Source organism: Dromiciops gliroides, chromosome 6 (genome assembly GCF_019393635.1).
Source record: "Dromiciops gliroides isolate mDroGli1 chromosome 6, mDroGli1.pri, whole genome shotgun sequence".
Taxonomy (NCBI): Eukaryota; Metazoa; Chordata; class Mammalia; order Microbiotheria; family Microbiotheriidae; genus Dromiciops; species Dromiciops gliroides.
This window is the reverse complement of record NC_057866.1, coordinates 67,820,817-67,837,436: the sequence shown is the minus strand read 5'-3', so window position 1 is coordinate 67,837,436 and position 16,620 is coordinate 67,820,817. Positions and strand designations below refer to the sequence as shown.

The 16,620-nt window shown below is 34.9% G+C and overlaps 1 protein-coding gene across 2 annotated transcripts in view; it reads left to right on the top strand.

Moving 5' to 3' along the window:
- Positions 1-16,620, top strand: part of TBC1D19 (TBC1 domain family member 19) — a 116,164-nt gene that overhangs the window by 23,809 nt on the left and 75,735 nt on the right. The window contains exons 4-8 of one of the 2 annotated variants that reach the window (XM_043973483.1): positions 501-576; positions 4,633-4,707; positions 7,002-7,065; positions 8,245-8,291; positions 12,357-12,467. In XM_043973483.1, coding sequence (XP_043829418.1) covers positions 501-576; positions 4,633-4,707; positions 7,002-7,065; positions 8,245-8,291; positions 12,357-12,467 — 373 coding nt within the window. The remainder of the gene's footprint in view (positions 1-500; positions 577-4,632; positions 4,708-7,001; positions 7,066-8,244; positions 8,292-12,356; positions 12,468-16,620) is intronic. The other variant, XM_043973484.1, reaches the window with a different exon arrangement.

Genomic DNA, 16,620 nt, shown 5'->3' with positions numbered 1-16,620 from the left:
CATTGATAAAAGGGCTAACATCGAGCTTTTAAAATATTTAAAATATAGCCAGTAAATCAATACTATAAAGTTAGAGGAGCAGTGTAATATACCCTGTAGTGTACACAGTACTGGAAGTATTTGAACTCAGGTACTCCTGACTCCAGGGCCGGTGCTCTATCCACTGTGCCACCTAGCTGCCCCACCTTACAGGATTTTTGAAAGATTTAAAGGACACCCTATTTGTAAAGTCCTGTGCAAATTTTAGTATGCTAAGTATATTTCAGTTACTGTTACTGAATTTCATTTACTGCTATTGATATAAGAAATAAAAATTTGTCAGCCCTCTGCATCTTGGCCTTAGGACTGTTGATGTTTCATTGGTAATATATATTGTAAAAATAAGAATACCTCATGTGTACTGTAGAAATAATAATACTTTAACTAAAAATATCCACAGAACCCACAAATTGTTACATGTAGTATAAGCCTTTAATTTCCTTTTATGTATTTTTTTCCAGGTTTCCTTTACCTAGGCATCCTGCAGCACCCCCTGAACATCTAAAAGAACCTTTGGTATATATGAGAAAAGCACAGGTTGGCTATTATTCATCTATATAATATAAGTATGTATGTATAATATATATTTTTCACACTAGGTGAAAACCCTTTGCTGATCTTATAAGTATATACTATTTATTCATTATATGAAAACTTGGTAAAAGCAACTATGAGCAACTATTGAGGTATAAGCAATATAGCAAAAAAAATATTTTGTGTCTGTTTAGCTCTTCTTATCAAAACATCAGAGCCAATAAGTATAGCATTTGCTGGAGAAAATAGGGAGAAAAAAATCCCATACAATATTATCATGAAGTTTTAAATATGACCAGAGAGAGAGAGAGAGAGAATGAATGAATGGATGGATGGATGGATGAACAAACAAACGAATGAATGAATGAATTTGAAACTCTGTGGAATCTTGCTGTAGCCCCCACACCTTTCTAGGGCTATTGCACATTACTCTCCACACCTGCTTTCCCACCAAACTGGCCTTTTTGTTGATCCCCCTATACAACATTAACTCCCCGGCTTCTGTGCTGTTGTGCAGGCTTTCCTTCTGGGCCTGGAATCTGCCGCCTTTTCACTTCCACCTCTTGGAACCCTGTTCTAAGTTCAAATCAGTTACAACTCCTACAGGAGGAGACCTTTCTTGAATCCCCCACATGCGAGTTTCCTCCACCAAAGTTACTTTGTATTTACTTTGTTTATATGTGTTCTATTTGCTTATCTGTGTTAATATTGTTTCCTTCAATAGAAAGTAAGTGGCTCGATAGCAGGAATTAGTTTTATTTTTTACTTTGTTTCTCTAGCACCCAGCACAATGCCTGGCACATAGTAGATGCTTAATAAATCCTTATGGACTGCTTCATTGACTGTCAGGAAAACTAAAGAACCTCCCCAATGTTGGACGACTATATTTAGAGTATTTTTTGGAGGGCATGGATGTGAGTCATACAGGGTGGGCATGCATGGCAGCTAGGTGGTACATTGTTTAATGTACTGGACTTGGAGTCAGGGAGACCTGAGTTCTAATGTTGCCTCAGACACTTACTAGCCATATGACCTTGGGTATGTCACTTAACCTCTGTCTATCTCAGTTTCCTCATCTGTAAAATGGGGATGATATAATAGCACTTATCTCTCAGGCTCATCATGAGGATAAAGTGAAATATTATTTGTAAAACCCTTTGTCAACCTTAAAGCACTATGTAAATGCTAGCTATTATTTTTATTATTGTTGTTCGAGGGAATACCCACAGTGATGAGCTTACAATCCCTTGAAGTATCAAATTATTATTGTACTTTTTGTCTTCATTAACATTTACATTTTAACAAATTCCTAGAAAAGGTCAAATCAACATAGCTTGATTATATTAAAATTTTCTTCTTTGACTTTTAGGGTACATAGAATTTCTGTCAGAAGTGAAATAGATCTTTTTGAGTCAAGACATCAGAAAAATAATGAGGTGAAGAGAGAATTAATTACCAATTGACAGCTGAAGCTTTACTTATGTCGTTCTTTGGTTGTTCCTTGACATAAGGAATGCAAAAGTGTTTATGTTCATAAAATCATCAAATGTTATAGTTTAAGGACCCTAACAATTCATCTGGTTCATCCATTTCATTCTACAAATGAGAAATGGTAGACACAAAGGGAAGTGTGAGATGTGGTAGAATTTCTAGTTAGCATAGTCATTTAAAAATATTTATTGTGAATATATTGAAAGAGAAAAGTATCCAGTTTTACAGTCATTTTGTAGGAAAACATGACTTTTCAGGTCTTATGTTGAGCAAGGTTTTAGTTTAAATGTATTATTATTTTTTAGAATGTTAACAGTTTTATTTGGCCAACAGATATTAGAATCCCCTCTTAAAACTTTTTTTTTCTATTTAATATATTGTTTTGAGCAAGAAGCAGGAAAAAGATTAATTTGTAACATCTACAAGATCCAAAGGCTTTTTTACATATTAAATGATAGGGACAAATGGTTGGGATCTTTAAAAAATTCTTATTTAGTTGTCATAAGCATATTAAAAGATGAAATGTTGCCAACAGTCATTCAAAAGATTTTTATTGATTCACTGGCCTTTTTTTTTTTTTTGCTTAAGCTTTTTGATATTCTTAGTGTTGAAAATACCTATGAAGCTGTGTGAAATCCTTTGAGTCAATACTGTAGATATCACTTGTAATGGAAAGCGAATGTAAGTTGATAGTAATTTCATTTATACAGGAAGTAGGTTAAAATAAAAGGTAAATGTCTTCCTATATTAAAATTTTAGAATGTAAAAGGATAGTCACTGTTCATTTTCCTTTTAATCAATGTTTAAAGTTCTTATTTATTTTGTAAGTCTTTAGGGGGTACAGACCATTGCTTCCTTTATACTTTGTACTGATGCCTACTGTTCTAAACTTACAAGCTTACTTTTCCCTCACTATCTATTAAATAATTTACCAGTCTAAATTTCCCATTACTCTTTTTTTGAGAGCATGTATATGGAAGGTGATAAATGAGCATTTGTGCTAAATTCTAATATCTAACATTATTAAATTTTCCCAGTATCCCTTTTAAGTTTCAGAGGTTTTAATTTCTTACACTCCACAAATAAGGACTATGAAGATGGTCTACCCATGAATTGTATAATCATAGCATTTGAGATTATGAGGGCTGATCCAAATAGGAAACTTTCTCTACTCCCATTGAAGTTTTCTCATTCAGCAGCTTGCGATAATGAAAATGAACAAGGTGGAAGAAATAGTACCCAAGGAAAAGTCATAGAAGATGCTGAATTTCTAGGAAAACTAGAAAGCATCACTATAAAAATGTTTTTTAAACATTTACTAAGTAGATATAAGAAGGAACTGAGGGATTCTCTCATTGAAGGCATAAGGTGGGGGGATCAAGTCATTATAGTTTTCTATTAGTGAGAAAGGACACAAGTTTTTCATAGCTGTTTGTTTTTCTTAGGGCTCTTTGCTTTCCTAATTATAAATATGTGTATCTATAAAAGTATCTAGATGGAGGGGCAGCTAGATGGTGTAGTGGATAAAGTACCAGCCCTGGGTTCAGGAGGACCTGAGTTCAAATCCAGCCTCAGACACTTGACACTAGCTGGGCAAGTCACTTAACCTTCATTGCTCTGCCAAAAAAAAAAAAAGTATATAGATGTGTGTTTTAATCTCTAGTTCTCTAATTTTTTGCTTCATTCTTTTACCCAACATTTATTAATTTCCTGACCATATGCAAAGTACTGTGCTTGCTATTGCAGGAGAAACAAAGCTCAGTAAAACCCAATTTGTCTCATTTTCCCCATCCAGATAATTTTTGTGATCTTTATCCTGTTACCTAACCATGAATGACCCCCAAGATTCTGTCCTTTTTCCTCTTCTCTTCTCCCTGTGGACTGTTTTACTTGGTGACCTCATCAGCCCCCATTGTTTCAGTTATCATCTCTATGCAGATGAATCTCAGGTCTCCTTTCTAGCCCTAACCTCTCTTCTGACTTCCAGTCTTACATCTCCAACTGCCTATTAGGCATCTTATACTCAATATGTCCAGAACTGAATCCCTTACCTTTTCCCACCAAACCCTCCCCTCTTACCAGTTTCCCTATTACTTTTGATGGTACTATAATCTTTCATTTTGACTCCTCAGTTTCTCACTTCCCACTTTGTTTTCATTTATTTTACTTTAATTTCATTCTGTCTTCATGGATTGGTAACTATAACTGTTACTCCGTAGACACATTTTAATAGTATGGCTAATATATTTTGCAGTGGCAACTTATATCATCTCACAGAGTGACCTAACATATTATATGAATAATAAATCAAGTAATTTGCTATTAGCATTGAAGTAACAAGATATTGCTAATAATTCTATAATCTCAATTTTTATCAAACATTTCAAAAATGCTTAAAATTTAATTTAATGTTCTTTCAACTATCAATACATTTTATTAATAAATATTAAGATAACTAACCACCATTAAAAATATTTTTATTCTGTATTTCCTTTATGTAAAACTTACAATAGCTATATTTTACACATGAATTAAAGGAAAAATGTACTGGTTTTATATATGTTTCAGGGAAGTTGGGAAAAAAGAATTTTGAAGAGTCTAAATAGTATGTGTACTGAACTAAGTATCCCATTGGCACGGAAGGTACTGTTAACGTTTTTTTTTTATTGCTTATATATTTTAAAGTGAAGTTAATGAGAATAGTTATAGCATAGCCAGAAGTAATATGTATTTCTCTGTGCTGTTTAAGCATGACGATCTCTTTTGAGAAAATTGTATGGGTGAATTTGTATGATGAATGTCAATTCAGTCCTCTGTGGATACTAATAATGAGTTTTAGGATCAACCATTGTTTCTTAAAAATAGTTTCTTAAATGGAAATATATACTTCACTCTTGATTTTTTTTCAGGGATTAGTTATCCAACTCATGGATTCTTTAAGCTTATCAACTATAGTAGTATGAATAATAAAATATATACATTGTCTGCCTTTTAGATATTTCACTTTTGTTTTTTATTCCTTTCATCAGAAATAAGGACTAGTTGTATAATTATTACATTCAAAAATTTAACTGGAACATTGTCTACCATGGATTGAGTTGGGGAAAAAAGAAACTGGAATCATTCTCCCCATACAAAACCTCACCACATGTTCTTAACTCTAACCACATCTGTCTGCCACTTTATTTTGAGTGGGAGAGAGAAGAGTCAAAAGGGAAGAAAGGAAGATAATAGTGATACCTTGGATTGGATTTATGTGTGTGTGTGTGTGTGTGTGTGTGTGTGTGTGTGTGTGTGTGTGTGTGTGTGTATGATGAGAATACACATTATACAGCACAGTAAGAGGCAGAGCCAGGATGGAAACCTGGAAACCTAGGTCCCCTGACCCTAGATCTATTTCTATTTCTGTCTTCCTTTCAGTCAAAAATTTCCCCTGTTAGGTAACATCTTTTTATGTCATAGATGTAAAGAAGCCTTTAGACTTCTAATTATAGATGTTCAATGACATCAGTCAACACCAATAGCTCTTCTTGCCTTCAACATAAATTCTGTAAACCAGTGACCCTCTTCAAACCCTTCCATCTTGGTCTGGCACATCTTTCTGTTAGTGTTTTCTCTCTCTCTCTCTCTCTCTCTCTCTCTCTCTCTCTCTCTCTCTCTCTCTCTCTCTCTCTCTCTCCTCTCTCCCTCCATCCCTCTCTTTTTTCTTTCTTCCATCCTTCCACCCAGAGTTATGACACACTTAGGAATGGTGCAACCATAGCTACAAAGACACTTTCATAAGACACTATTATTTAGATTCATTCTATCCCTGAGAATCTGAATTCAGCCTGGAAATTCCATGGTGACTATTTTTAGCAGTTTATATAACCTCACTGCTTGTCCAACTTCATAATCACCTAAAGTAATAACTGATAAGTACTACCTTTCCATTATTGGAGAAAATCCAATTACTTAAGCATAAGAGAGTTTGTCTAAAGATGTATTATGTTCTATAGCTATTAATTTCTTCTTTTCATTTTTAAGGCCCAAACCTGGTGTTCCCCAACAGAATGCTTCCTTGTCTGGTACTCAGGTGTGAACAATTCAAGCATTATGAGAATGTTCTAATGTAGTAATAGTACCAGAAATACCCCCTATCCAGTAGGTAGAGCACCAGGGGGAATTACTGGCCTTTTAAAGAGTGTGAGGGATATGAAAATAGCTAACCAACATAACTACTTCAAATTAATTTTTAGAAATTGAATTTCTGGCAAGGAGCTGGATTTTATATGACAGTACCTTGCTGGTACACTTACAGAACTTTGGCTTGGTAGAACCTTGCAGACAGAGACAGAGTGCAAGGTAAAGAACAGTCTCTTAAGTTTGTTAAGGAAGTCATCATCTGTAATAAAATTTGTTCTCATGTTAGGAGTATACAACTTTATTTTTTACTTTTAAAAATTAATGTTATTTTTTCCAATCACCTGTAAGGACAATTATTAACATTTATCTTTTATGAAATTTTGAGTTCCAATTTTCTCCCTCCCTTCCTTTCCTCCCCCCTTCCTAAGGCAGTAAGTAGTTTGATCTAGGTTATATATGTGTGATCACGTAAAACCTATTTCCATAATAGTCATGTTGTCAAAGAAGAAACAGAACAAAAGGGAAAAATCACACACAAAAAATAAAGGGAAAATAGTATACGTTTGTCTTCATTCAGACTCCATCAGTTCTTTCTCTGGCTGTGGATAGCATTTTCCATCATGAGTCTTTTGGAATTGTCTTGGATCGTTGTATTACTGAGAAGAGCTAAGTCTATCATAGTTGATGGTCACACAGTGTTGCTGTTACTGTGTACAAGAGAACATGCAGTTTTAGAAAATAATTGTTTTCAGAGATATTGTTAAACTTCATAAAGTTTTTAAAAATTGAAAAATAATTTTTTTTTTGGGTAGAGACCAGTTGTAGAGCAAAAGGAACTTCTCAATAAATGGAATGAAATGGGAACTGATGAACCAGGTATGTAAAATTATTTATTTTTTTTTCTTATGTGAAGAATAATATAAAATGATTTAGTCCACAATTAAGAATCTATAATAGCATATATAACAATTATTTGGGAAAGTTTATGGCTTATTTTTCATCCCCAATAAGTTTACATAATTAAATTTATCTATGTCTACTATGTCATTTGTTTAACTTTTTATTCTACCTTTAAAAAATTCTGACTAGATTAACCTATTTTACTAGTCAAGTTTGAGAATTATTTACATCATTTAACCTTTAAAAATAGTCTTTTAATATCCTTATTTTTTTTAAAGTGTGCTCCCTGGATTTCCTTACTTTAGGTCCATATATATATATATATATATATATATATTTTTTTTTTTTTTAGTGAGGCAATTGGGGTTAAGTGACTTGCCCAGGGTCACACAGCTAGTAAGTGTTAAGTATCTGAGGCCAGATTTGAACTCAGGTACTCTTGACTCCAGGGCCGGTGCTCTGTCCACTGTGCCACCTAGATGCCCCCTTGGTCCATATATATTTAAACTGAATGTTTTCCAAATTTTAATTTAGATCATAAAGATATCAAATAATATAATATAAACTGGTATTTTCCAAGCTGTTATTTCTATTTTCTTTTTAAAGAATATTGTAGAATAATGAAAAGAGCAATGGATTTGGAATTACCATAAATCCTGCCATTATTCACTGTGTAACAATGGGCAAGTTGCTTAATCTTTCTTTGCATCTCATTTTCTTCATGTATAAAATGGGATAATCTACTACCCACATCACAGGGTTATTGTGAGGAAATCTCTTTGTAAGAAATAAAAGGCTATATAAACGTGAGTAGTTGTTATTGCTGCTTAAAACAAGTTTATGGTGAAGGTTTTGCAACTTAGTTCTGGTAGGCATTAGTAATTAACTTTAATAAAATAAGAAAAGGTATTAACCTTATTTAAAGTTGTTTTTTTATATTTGTATAGTTTTGATATTCTATCAGTTCATATATACATAATGAGCCCCTGCAGATTTATGAAGGGGAAAAGATGTTTTTTTGGTTATAACATAGGATTTCTGCCATCTGTTTCCATAATAACATTATAAAATAGTATTAGTCAAATTTATGTAGTTTATTATGTACTCAATAATAAGGTTTTAAGTAAAGTTTTGTTTCAATCTTTCTCATTCTAGATTTAAGCCTTTTCAGACCTGTTTATGCTCCTAAAGATTTTCTTGAGGTAAACACTATTGAATGGATAAGAAAAAAAAGAAAAAAAATGTGGATTAGAGATATGCTAGTATTGCTGGAAAATCTCCATACACATTAACACTGATCATTAACAGTGGTGAAGAGGAGAAAATGTTGGGAATTGGAAAGGGGATGAAAAATATAAATTTATTGAGAAAACGATGATACTAGTTTTATAAACTAATAATGGTTTATCTTTTCTGGAAAAATCTTACTGTTATCAATGTAAAGAAGCAAGTAATCTAGTTAGTCAGATTGACTTGAAGGTAATGGGAGGTAGCTAGGATGCTATGGACAAGTGGTGGTATATTATTGACTATTTTGTAAAAGCTTTTAGGAAAGGAGAGAGTAGAACTGGGGAGACCATAGGAAACTCTAAATGGGAATCTGTAAAAAAGAAAAACAACACACACACATGCACACACACACACACACACACACACCTCTTATACCTAGCTTTTTCAAAATCAGAAAAAGAATTTATATTTTCCGGATTTGTGCAGTAGAATTTAACAAATGTATTAGGGTCCTATTTGGAAAGTTCTGTGCTATATAGAATGGATGGCTAAATGGTTCAGTGAATAGTGTTGGGCTTGGAGTCAAGAATACTTTAGTTCAAATCCAGCCTCAACTATAAAATGAAGATAATGGCACTTGAAGATCTGTGAGAATAAAATGAGTTATTCATAAAGCACTTAACCCAGTGTCTGACACTTAGAAGGCGCCATATAAATCCTTTTTTCCCTTCCTCTTTCCTAGCTGCTGACATAAAAAGGTAAAAAACAGCATTTGTCTTGCCTTTAAGGAACTTATATAAGGTAATAAGAGGGAAGGGAAACAAGATACACACCCCCCCCCGGCCCCCCCCACATACATATGGATGTTACATACAAAGCAGTGGCAAAATATAAAATAGGTAATTGGGTATAGTGTAAACTTTAAACAATACCTACCTCATAGGGATATTGTAAAGATCAAATGAGATTATATATGTAAAGCACTTTGTAAACTTGAAAGCATTTTAACTGTTAGCTTTTTTTTTAACTGTTAGCTTTTATTATTTTAGTTTATCTATTTGATATAGTCTACCCACACTTACACACAAAACAAACTATATGTATTATCAAGAAGAACATAATAAACTACACTGTAAATGCAGCATTCTATAATGTTGGACGTGATAAATAGCAGTTACACATATAATCATTCTTCTCATTAAATCACTGCAAATCACATTTCTTCCATCCAGTTCTATTCCCCCCAGTTCCAAATTTCTCGAGACGGTATCAGGTCATCCCCATTGTTGTTTTGCAAAGGCTGTACTACTTTTACATGGAATTGATTCTTTTGATTTGCATGTCAGATTTCTCTGCCTGGCTTAGTCTGTTTTGGAGTTACTGGGCTTATTTGTTTCCAAAAGGCTTTATATACTTTTGAGAATAACTTTATTTCATCTTTGTATATAATTCTTAATTTAGTTAAGTAGAAGATTCTGTCTTTCTGCAAATCATATTTTTTTAAAAATATGTTCCTTCCTTATGCCTCACATTCTATCTCACAACATTGCAGTTGTCCTGGCTCCCATGTTTGTCATGTCCTCACCTTTATCTCTTCGAATCTCTTTCTTCAAGATACTTGCCATGTATAACCTTTTTTATGAATCTTTTCCTGATTCCCCCCAGTTGGATATTGGACATATTGAACTAGATGGCTTATAGATATCTTAGACTCATCATAACCCAAACTGGATTCATTATCTTTCCCCAAAAAACCTCTTCTCTTCTGAACTTCTCTATTCTCAAGCACACCACTGTCTTTCCTGTCATCTGGGATTGTGACCTAGGTGTTACCCTTGATTCCTCACTCTCTCCTTACTCCCATAGTCAGTCTTTTGCTAAGTCCTGTGGTTTTTATCTTCATAACATCTCTTGTATGTGTTCCTTTCTCTCCTCTGACTCTGCTACCACCGTAGCGCAGGCCCTCATGACCTCAAATTTGGACTATTGTTGTAGCCTATTGGTTGGTCTCCTGTCAGTCCATTTGCACTCCAGTCCATCCTGCACTCAGTTGCCAAAATGATCTTACTAATGTTCAGATGTGACCATGTCACCCCCTGAATATGTTCCAAGGGTTCCCTCTCACCTCTAGGCTCAGATAGAAAATCCTGTTCCAAGCCCTTCATAATGGGCTCCCCACCACACACACCTTTCTAGTCTTAAACCTTAGACCATCCTGCACACTCTGGGATCCAGTGACACCTGGACAGCATACTCCCCATCCAAACTCTGACTCTCCCCGCCCGGTGTTCTCTTCCTCCTTATCTCTGCCTCCAGCTTCCTGGGTTTCCTTCCAGGCCCACCTTCTACCAAAGCTTTCCCAGTCCTCCTTAGCTCTTGTGCCTTCCCTCTGTTGGTCATCTCCCATTTATTCTCGCATGTGTCTTGTCTAAATGGAGTTGCTTTCGTGCTGTCTCCTCCATTAGACTGGGAGCTCCCTGAGATCAGGGACTGTCTTCTGCCTTTCTGTCCTCAGCACCTAGCACAGGATCTGGCACGCGACAGGCATTTCATAGATTTTTGTTGACTGACTCGCTAAAGCGGGTCTCACCATGTCGTTCCCTGCTTCGTCATTTTCTTTGGTTTCCAACTGCTTCTTGGAGCAAATTCATATTCTTGTTTGTCATTAAAGCCCTTGACAATCTGGCTCCCACTTATCTTTGAAGGGTTTATGTTATTATATGTGATGCCTCTGCCTTTTTTGCTGTTCTTCATATATGACGTTTTATCTCTTGTCTCCATGCCTTTGCTATCTCCTATGCCTGGAATCTTCTTGGCCTCTGCCTTTTATAATCTCTTTTATCTTTAGAAGCTCAGCTTAGACAATACCTTCTGCAGCAGGCCTTTCCAGTTGTCATTGTCTCCATTCCCAAGACTATTTTGTGTTGATTTTACATGTATTTACTTATCTGTGTGTTATTTCCTCCAATACTATGTCTGTCCTGTGATGGCAGGGATTATTGAATTGTGTCTTTATATCCCTGGTACCAAGCATCATGGGCACTTAATAAATCATTATTTGATTGGCTGTTTTTCACAGCATCCTAGTATCTCTAAGTTAAGAAATTAAGTAAAGTTAGGTTTGCTTTTTCTTGATTTTTATATATTTATAGCTTTCTTTTTCCATCAACAATAGGTATTTATTGAGTGCCAACTATGTGCCACTGTGCTATAGGATATATACATATAATGCATGGTTCTTAGCAAAAAGATGCTTTCAGTTTTACACATTTAAGAATTAGGTTCCTAATAGCCTGTATGTTAATTTTTCATATTATTTAAATAGCAGTTAGTGAAATTACATGTAACAGCACTGAAATAACAATTTAATGAAACTTTTTTTGGTATTGATGAATCATACTTATAAGTTACCAAAGTAAACTTTTTTCAGTTTTGAAAATGTAAATGTGATTGTGGGATTCTAAATTAAATCTATAAGATCAACCAGATAAACCAATATAGACAAAAGACATGTTTAACTGATTATCCTCAGATATACATTTGTGCCATTAAATCTTACTGGATTCCTTAAGTGTCCTAGAGAAGGTGAATTTTGTTGGGACCATAGGGCTTAAAGGAATTCTCAAAGGTCACCTGAGTCACCTCCACCGTCACAACTTTATGTCAACATTTACACCTTCCTGATTAATTGGTTGTTGATCCTATTTTGATAATTATTGAGGAAGATGGAGAGATTCTACTATTCCTTTCCTTGGTGATATGTTTTCATAATTCATTATCCATACAGTTAGGATATTCCTATTTATAACTAAGCTCTTAACGTTTTTGGGGAAAAAGTAGAAACTTTTAAGTGTGTTTTAATGTGTGGTCATTTATATCATAAATTAAACTTTGTAATGTTATGATTATATAATTATATTTTTCTACATACTCTTAATACTTAGCCATCTAGTAATTCTATGCTATGAGTTTAGTTGTACTTAAAGTCTAATAATTCATGCTGATAATGGCTAATTTTGTTGTGTTTGTTTTTAAAGGTATTAATTAATCTTCGCAACCCAAATTATGAAAATGGTGATCATCTTAATATAAAAACTCATTTGGGTTTAATCCAGGTTCCTCTGAAAGTTAAATACATCTCTGAATTGGTAAGTAAAATCATTTAAAAATAATCTTTTAAAAGTATGCAAATTTTCGAGCTAAATATTTATATACATAATATATTTGAAACATCAAGAAAATTAGTCAAATGGGTGGAACAAAGGTTTTTGGAATATTACTTGTATATATACTTTACATAAAGCATTCATATCTTGAATCATCCCAAAATATAGAAACGCTTGAAAGAAAACAATATATTAACTAAAGAATAAAAACAGTACACTAAAATGTCCCAGGATATAAAGAGCAACTCACTATTGATACAGTGATTATTGAGCCAGCCACCCATAAGTGCCGGACCATTTTTGCTGTTTTTATTGATCATTGCAAGACTTTTAATATGGTTCTTCACTCATGGCTTATTCATAAATTTTAAACACATAATATTGTTAGAACTCTGAACCATCTGATGCTTGCATGGACAACTATTCTCTATTTAAAACAGGCCACCAATACAATAAAGTAAATAAGGAATCCATGAAAGTATTAAGATGCATGAATGCAATCAAGATGCCCTCCATAGAAGGGCTGGAATAAAGAGCAATAAAGTACTCCCCAAGCCTTTTTTTACCCCCCACAAGGCAATGAGGGTTAAGTGACTTGCCCAAGGTCACACAGCTAGTAAGTGTCAAGTGTCTGAGGCCAGATTTGAACTCAGGTCCTACTGAATCCATGACCAGTGCTTTATCCACTGCACCACCTAGCTGCCCCCAAGCCTTTCTTTAGGGAGGGGTCAGAACTTTTTAGGTAACTCTTCCTTTTCCATTAGCCTGCTCTGCTTGGCTTTGACCCCCTAACATCTTATCGCCATGCAGATTCACTCAGCACCTTCAGATGCTTCTTCCCTCTGATTGGATGGATGGAGAGTAGAACAACAAACTGCCCACAAAGCTTTCTTTTTTACAGGGCTCAGAACTTTCCAGGGAGCTTCACTTTCCATTAGTGGCTCTGAGTAGTTTTGACTGCCTGAACATCAGGCTCTCCTGCCTGGTACCTCTTGTCGGCTTTCTTTTGAACGTTGTCTTCCTTCATTAGATTGTAAGCCCCTCAATGGAAGGGACCATCTTTTTCTCATGTATTCCTAGTGTCTAGTACAGTGCTTGGCTCATAGTGGGCACTTAACAAATGCTTGTTGATGCAAACTCAACCAGCTATATGCTGACAAAAAGGGTGGCAGATGCTTGAGTCTTATTTGCTTTCCCTCTGACTTTACTGATGATTGCTCCTGTATATATTTTATTTGTATATAGTTGTTGCATGTTGGATCCTCCATTAGTTATGAGGCCCTTTCTTTGTGTGTTTAGCATTTAACTCAATGCCTCCCACATAGTGAATGCTTGATAATTGACAGAAATGGAAGAGTTCATGATAGTAATACCAGATCAGGCTAGTTCTACCATAAACTAATTTTCTTTCTTTCTTTCTTTCTTTCTTTCTTTCTTTCTTTCTTTCTTTCTTTCTTTCTTTCTTTCTTTCTTTCTTTCTTTCTTTCTTTCTTTCTTTCTTTCTTTCTTTCTTTCTTTCTTTCTTTCTTTCTTTCTTGTGAGGCAATTGCGGTTAAGTGACTTGCCCAGGGTCACACAGCTAGTAAGTGTTTAGTGTCTAAGGCCGAATTTGAACTCAGGTCCTCCTGACTCCAGGGCCGGTGCTCTATCCACTGCGCTACCTCGCTGCCCTAATTTTCATATTTTTAAGTATGTTTTTATTCCTTTCCTACCTACTCCTAGAGACCATCCCGTATAATAAATTATAATTTTTAACATGAAAAGAAAAATATTACTATAACTGATCACATTTTTTTTAAAGTGTGAAAATATGTGTAATGTACAACTCTTGTGGAATTCCCACCTTTGCAAAGGCATGAGTTGGGAGGGAGAGGTGTCTTCTTACATCTCTTTCTACCAATGCTTATTTTTTATAATTTTGCAACATTTAATGTTTTGTTCATATCATTTGATCACTTCTTTTGGGAACTACCCTAAATTATAGACAATTCATCCCTAAGGAGCCTTGACTAACTTGTTGTTGTTCAGTTATTTTTCAGTCATGTCTGGCTTTTCATGACATAATTTGGGGTTTTTTTTGGCAAAGATATTGGAGTGGTTTGCCATTTCCTTCTCTAGATCATTTTATAGATGAAGAACTGAGGCAAACATGGTTAAGTGGCTTGCCAAGGGTCACACGGCTAGCAAGTGTCTGAGGCCAGATTTGGACTCAGGAAGATGAGTCTTCCAGACTTCAGGCCCCACACTCTATCTGTTGCCTGACCACCTACCTGTCCACTTTTACTATAAAGTGATGCAAATTTTGCAAGAAAATAGTAGAATCTATTTAACATCTCCTTTTAGATTGAAATGATTTGGTATTACTACCTAGAAAGAAAGGATCCAGGTAGCCAGAATGATACAGCAGAAGGTAATATTTCTTAGTGAACTAATAAGCCAAATCCGCATGCTGCAAATATAAACTCCAAAATATCCTTGGCCATTAAACAAATAAACTTAACTAGAATCCCTTAAGGCATTGTTACATACAAAATTGTTGCCAGCAATAGCCCAAACATAACTTTGATCACAAATTTTTTTTATCACAAAAATTTAAGAATGTTTTTACTCAGTATCAAGATGCCAAACACTCATAACCTCCAAACTCTGTGGAATAAAAATTTCAAACTATAGGCCCCCTAATTGAAGAAAATCAAATTAGTGTGGCCCCTGGAGGAAGTAGACATCCTCCCTGCCATGTTGTCAGCTATTGGAGTTGTACTGAAAATGCTTTCAGTGAGTTTGCAGATGAGCTTGCATCCTGAAAGCGACTTACCTAGGCTCACACCGATAGTAAGTGGCTAAAGTAAGATTTGAATTCAGGTGTTAATTTGAATGAAGTCCAGTGCCTTACCCACTGCAGCACCAGCTGCCTCTTTCTGTGTTACATTGTAGGACAAAATGCCCCAGTGGATAGAGAGACCCAGAGAAAACTTAACCTCTTAGTGCTCTAGGCTAGAGGTATCGTACTCACAGGGCTGCATTGTGCCCTGATGCTGGAGCTAGAACCAGATTAAAATGTAATTAGGAAGTGTTTAACTAAGTAAATAAAAATACAGTACAATGTAGATAATGTTAATTTGTGGTTTTCTGGATACTACAGTCAGGGAGCTGGTTTTATGAGTTTGACACCACTGTCTAGGCAACCCTCTAAGACTCTAGGTTGAAGAGAAGGTGCTGAACAGAATAGGCAGAAAGGGTTCCTTCATCTAGGACTTCTCTATAGAAATGAATTTACAAGTGTGAACCTCATAACCTTGTGAGTTAGGTGACAGTATTATCTTCATTTCACAGATGAAATTGCTGAGTCTCAGACATACAGGAGCCTGGGGGCCTATCTCAAGGTGACCCAGCTAGGAAATGTTTGACATGGGATTCAAACCCAGGTTTACCCAAGTCCAAGTTCAGCCATGTATCCATAACACTACACTATCTGTTTTCCTTCACTTGTGCTACATGACTAATTTTTCCCTGTTCTAGCTCTACATGTCCTTACTGCCACATTTTGTTGCTTTTCATATGTAAGCCATCATTGCTAATATATTCCAGCCTGCTTATATCCACCACGCAGCTTTGAATTTTCTAAAATATTAGCGTTCTAAGATTTGAGTTATGGAAAACTATTTTTTAAATGGCAGATGAAAAATAATTTATAAAACTAGAATATAATGAAAAATGTGTATTATAATTATGCTTTAGGAATTTCAAGCAAAAAATTATTCTAGACAAATGTGATTACTTTTTTCATAAATTATAAGATGTATAGGAATTATAAGAGAATGTCTAGGGAACAAATGTGTCTTTGTCTTCATTTTCCCAATACATTTGATTTAATTATTCCTGGAAAAATAATTTATATAGTCTTAGATATTAGCAGTATCTAATTAATTCTCATTTTAAATTATAATTTAAGACTGTCTAGTTAAAGAAGAATGGAGAAAGTGATAATGCACTCTCCTTTGATGAACATCTCCACAAGAATTGATAAGAGAACAGAATGTTTCTTTGCAATAGTCATCTCAAGCAATTACATTGAGGAGTACTGAAACTATTTAGAAGAACAGAATTCAAGACCTGGCTCCTTTACCGGCTAGGT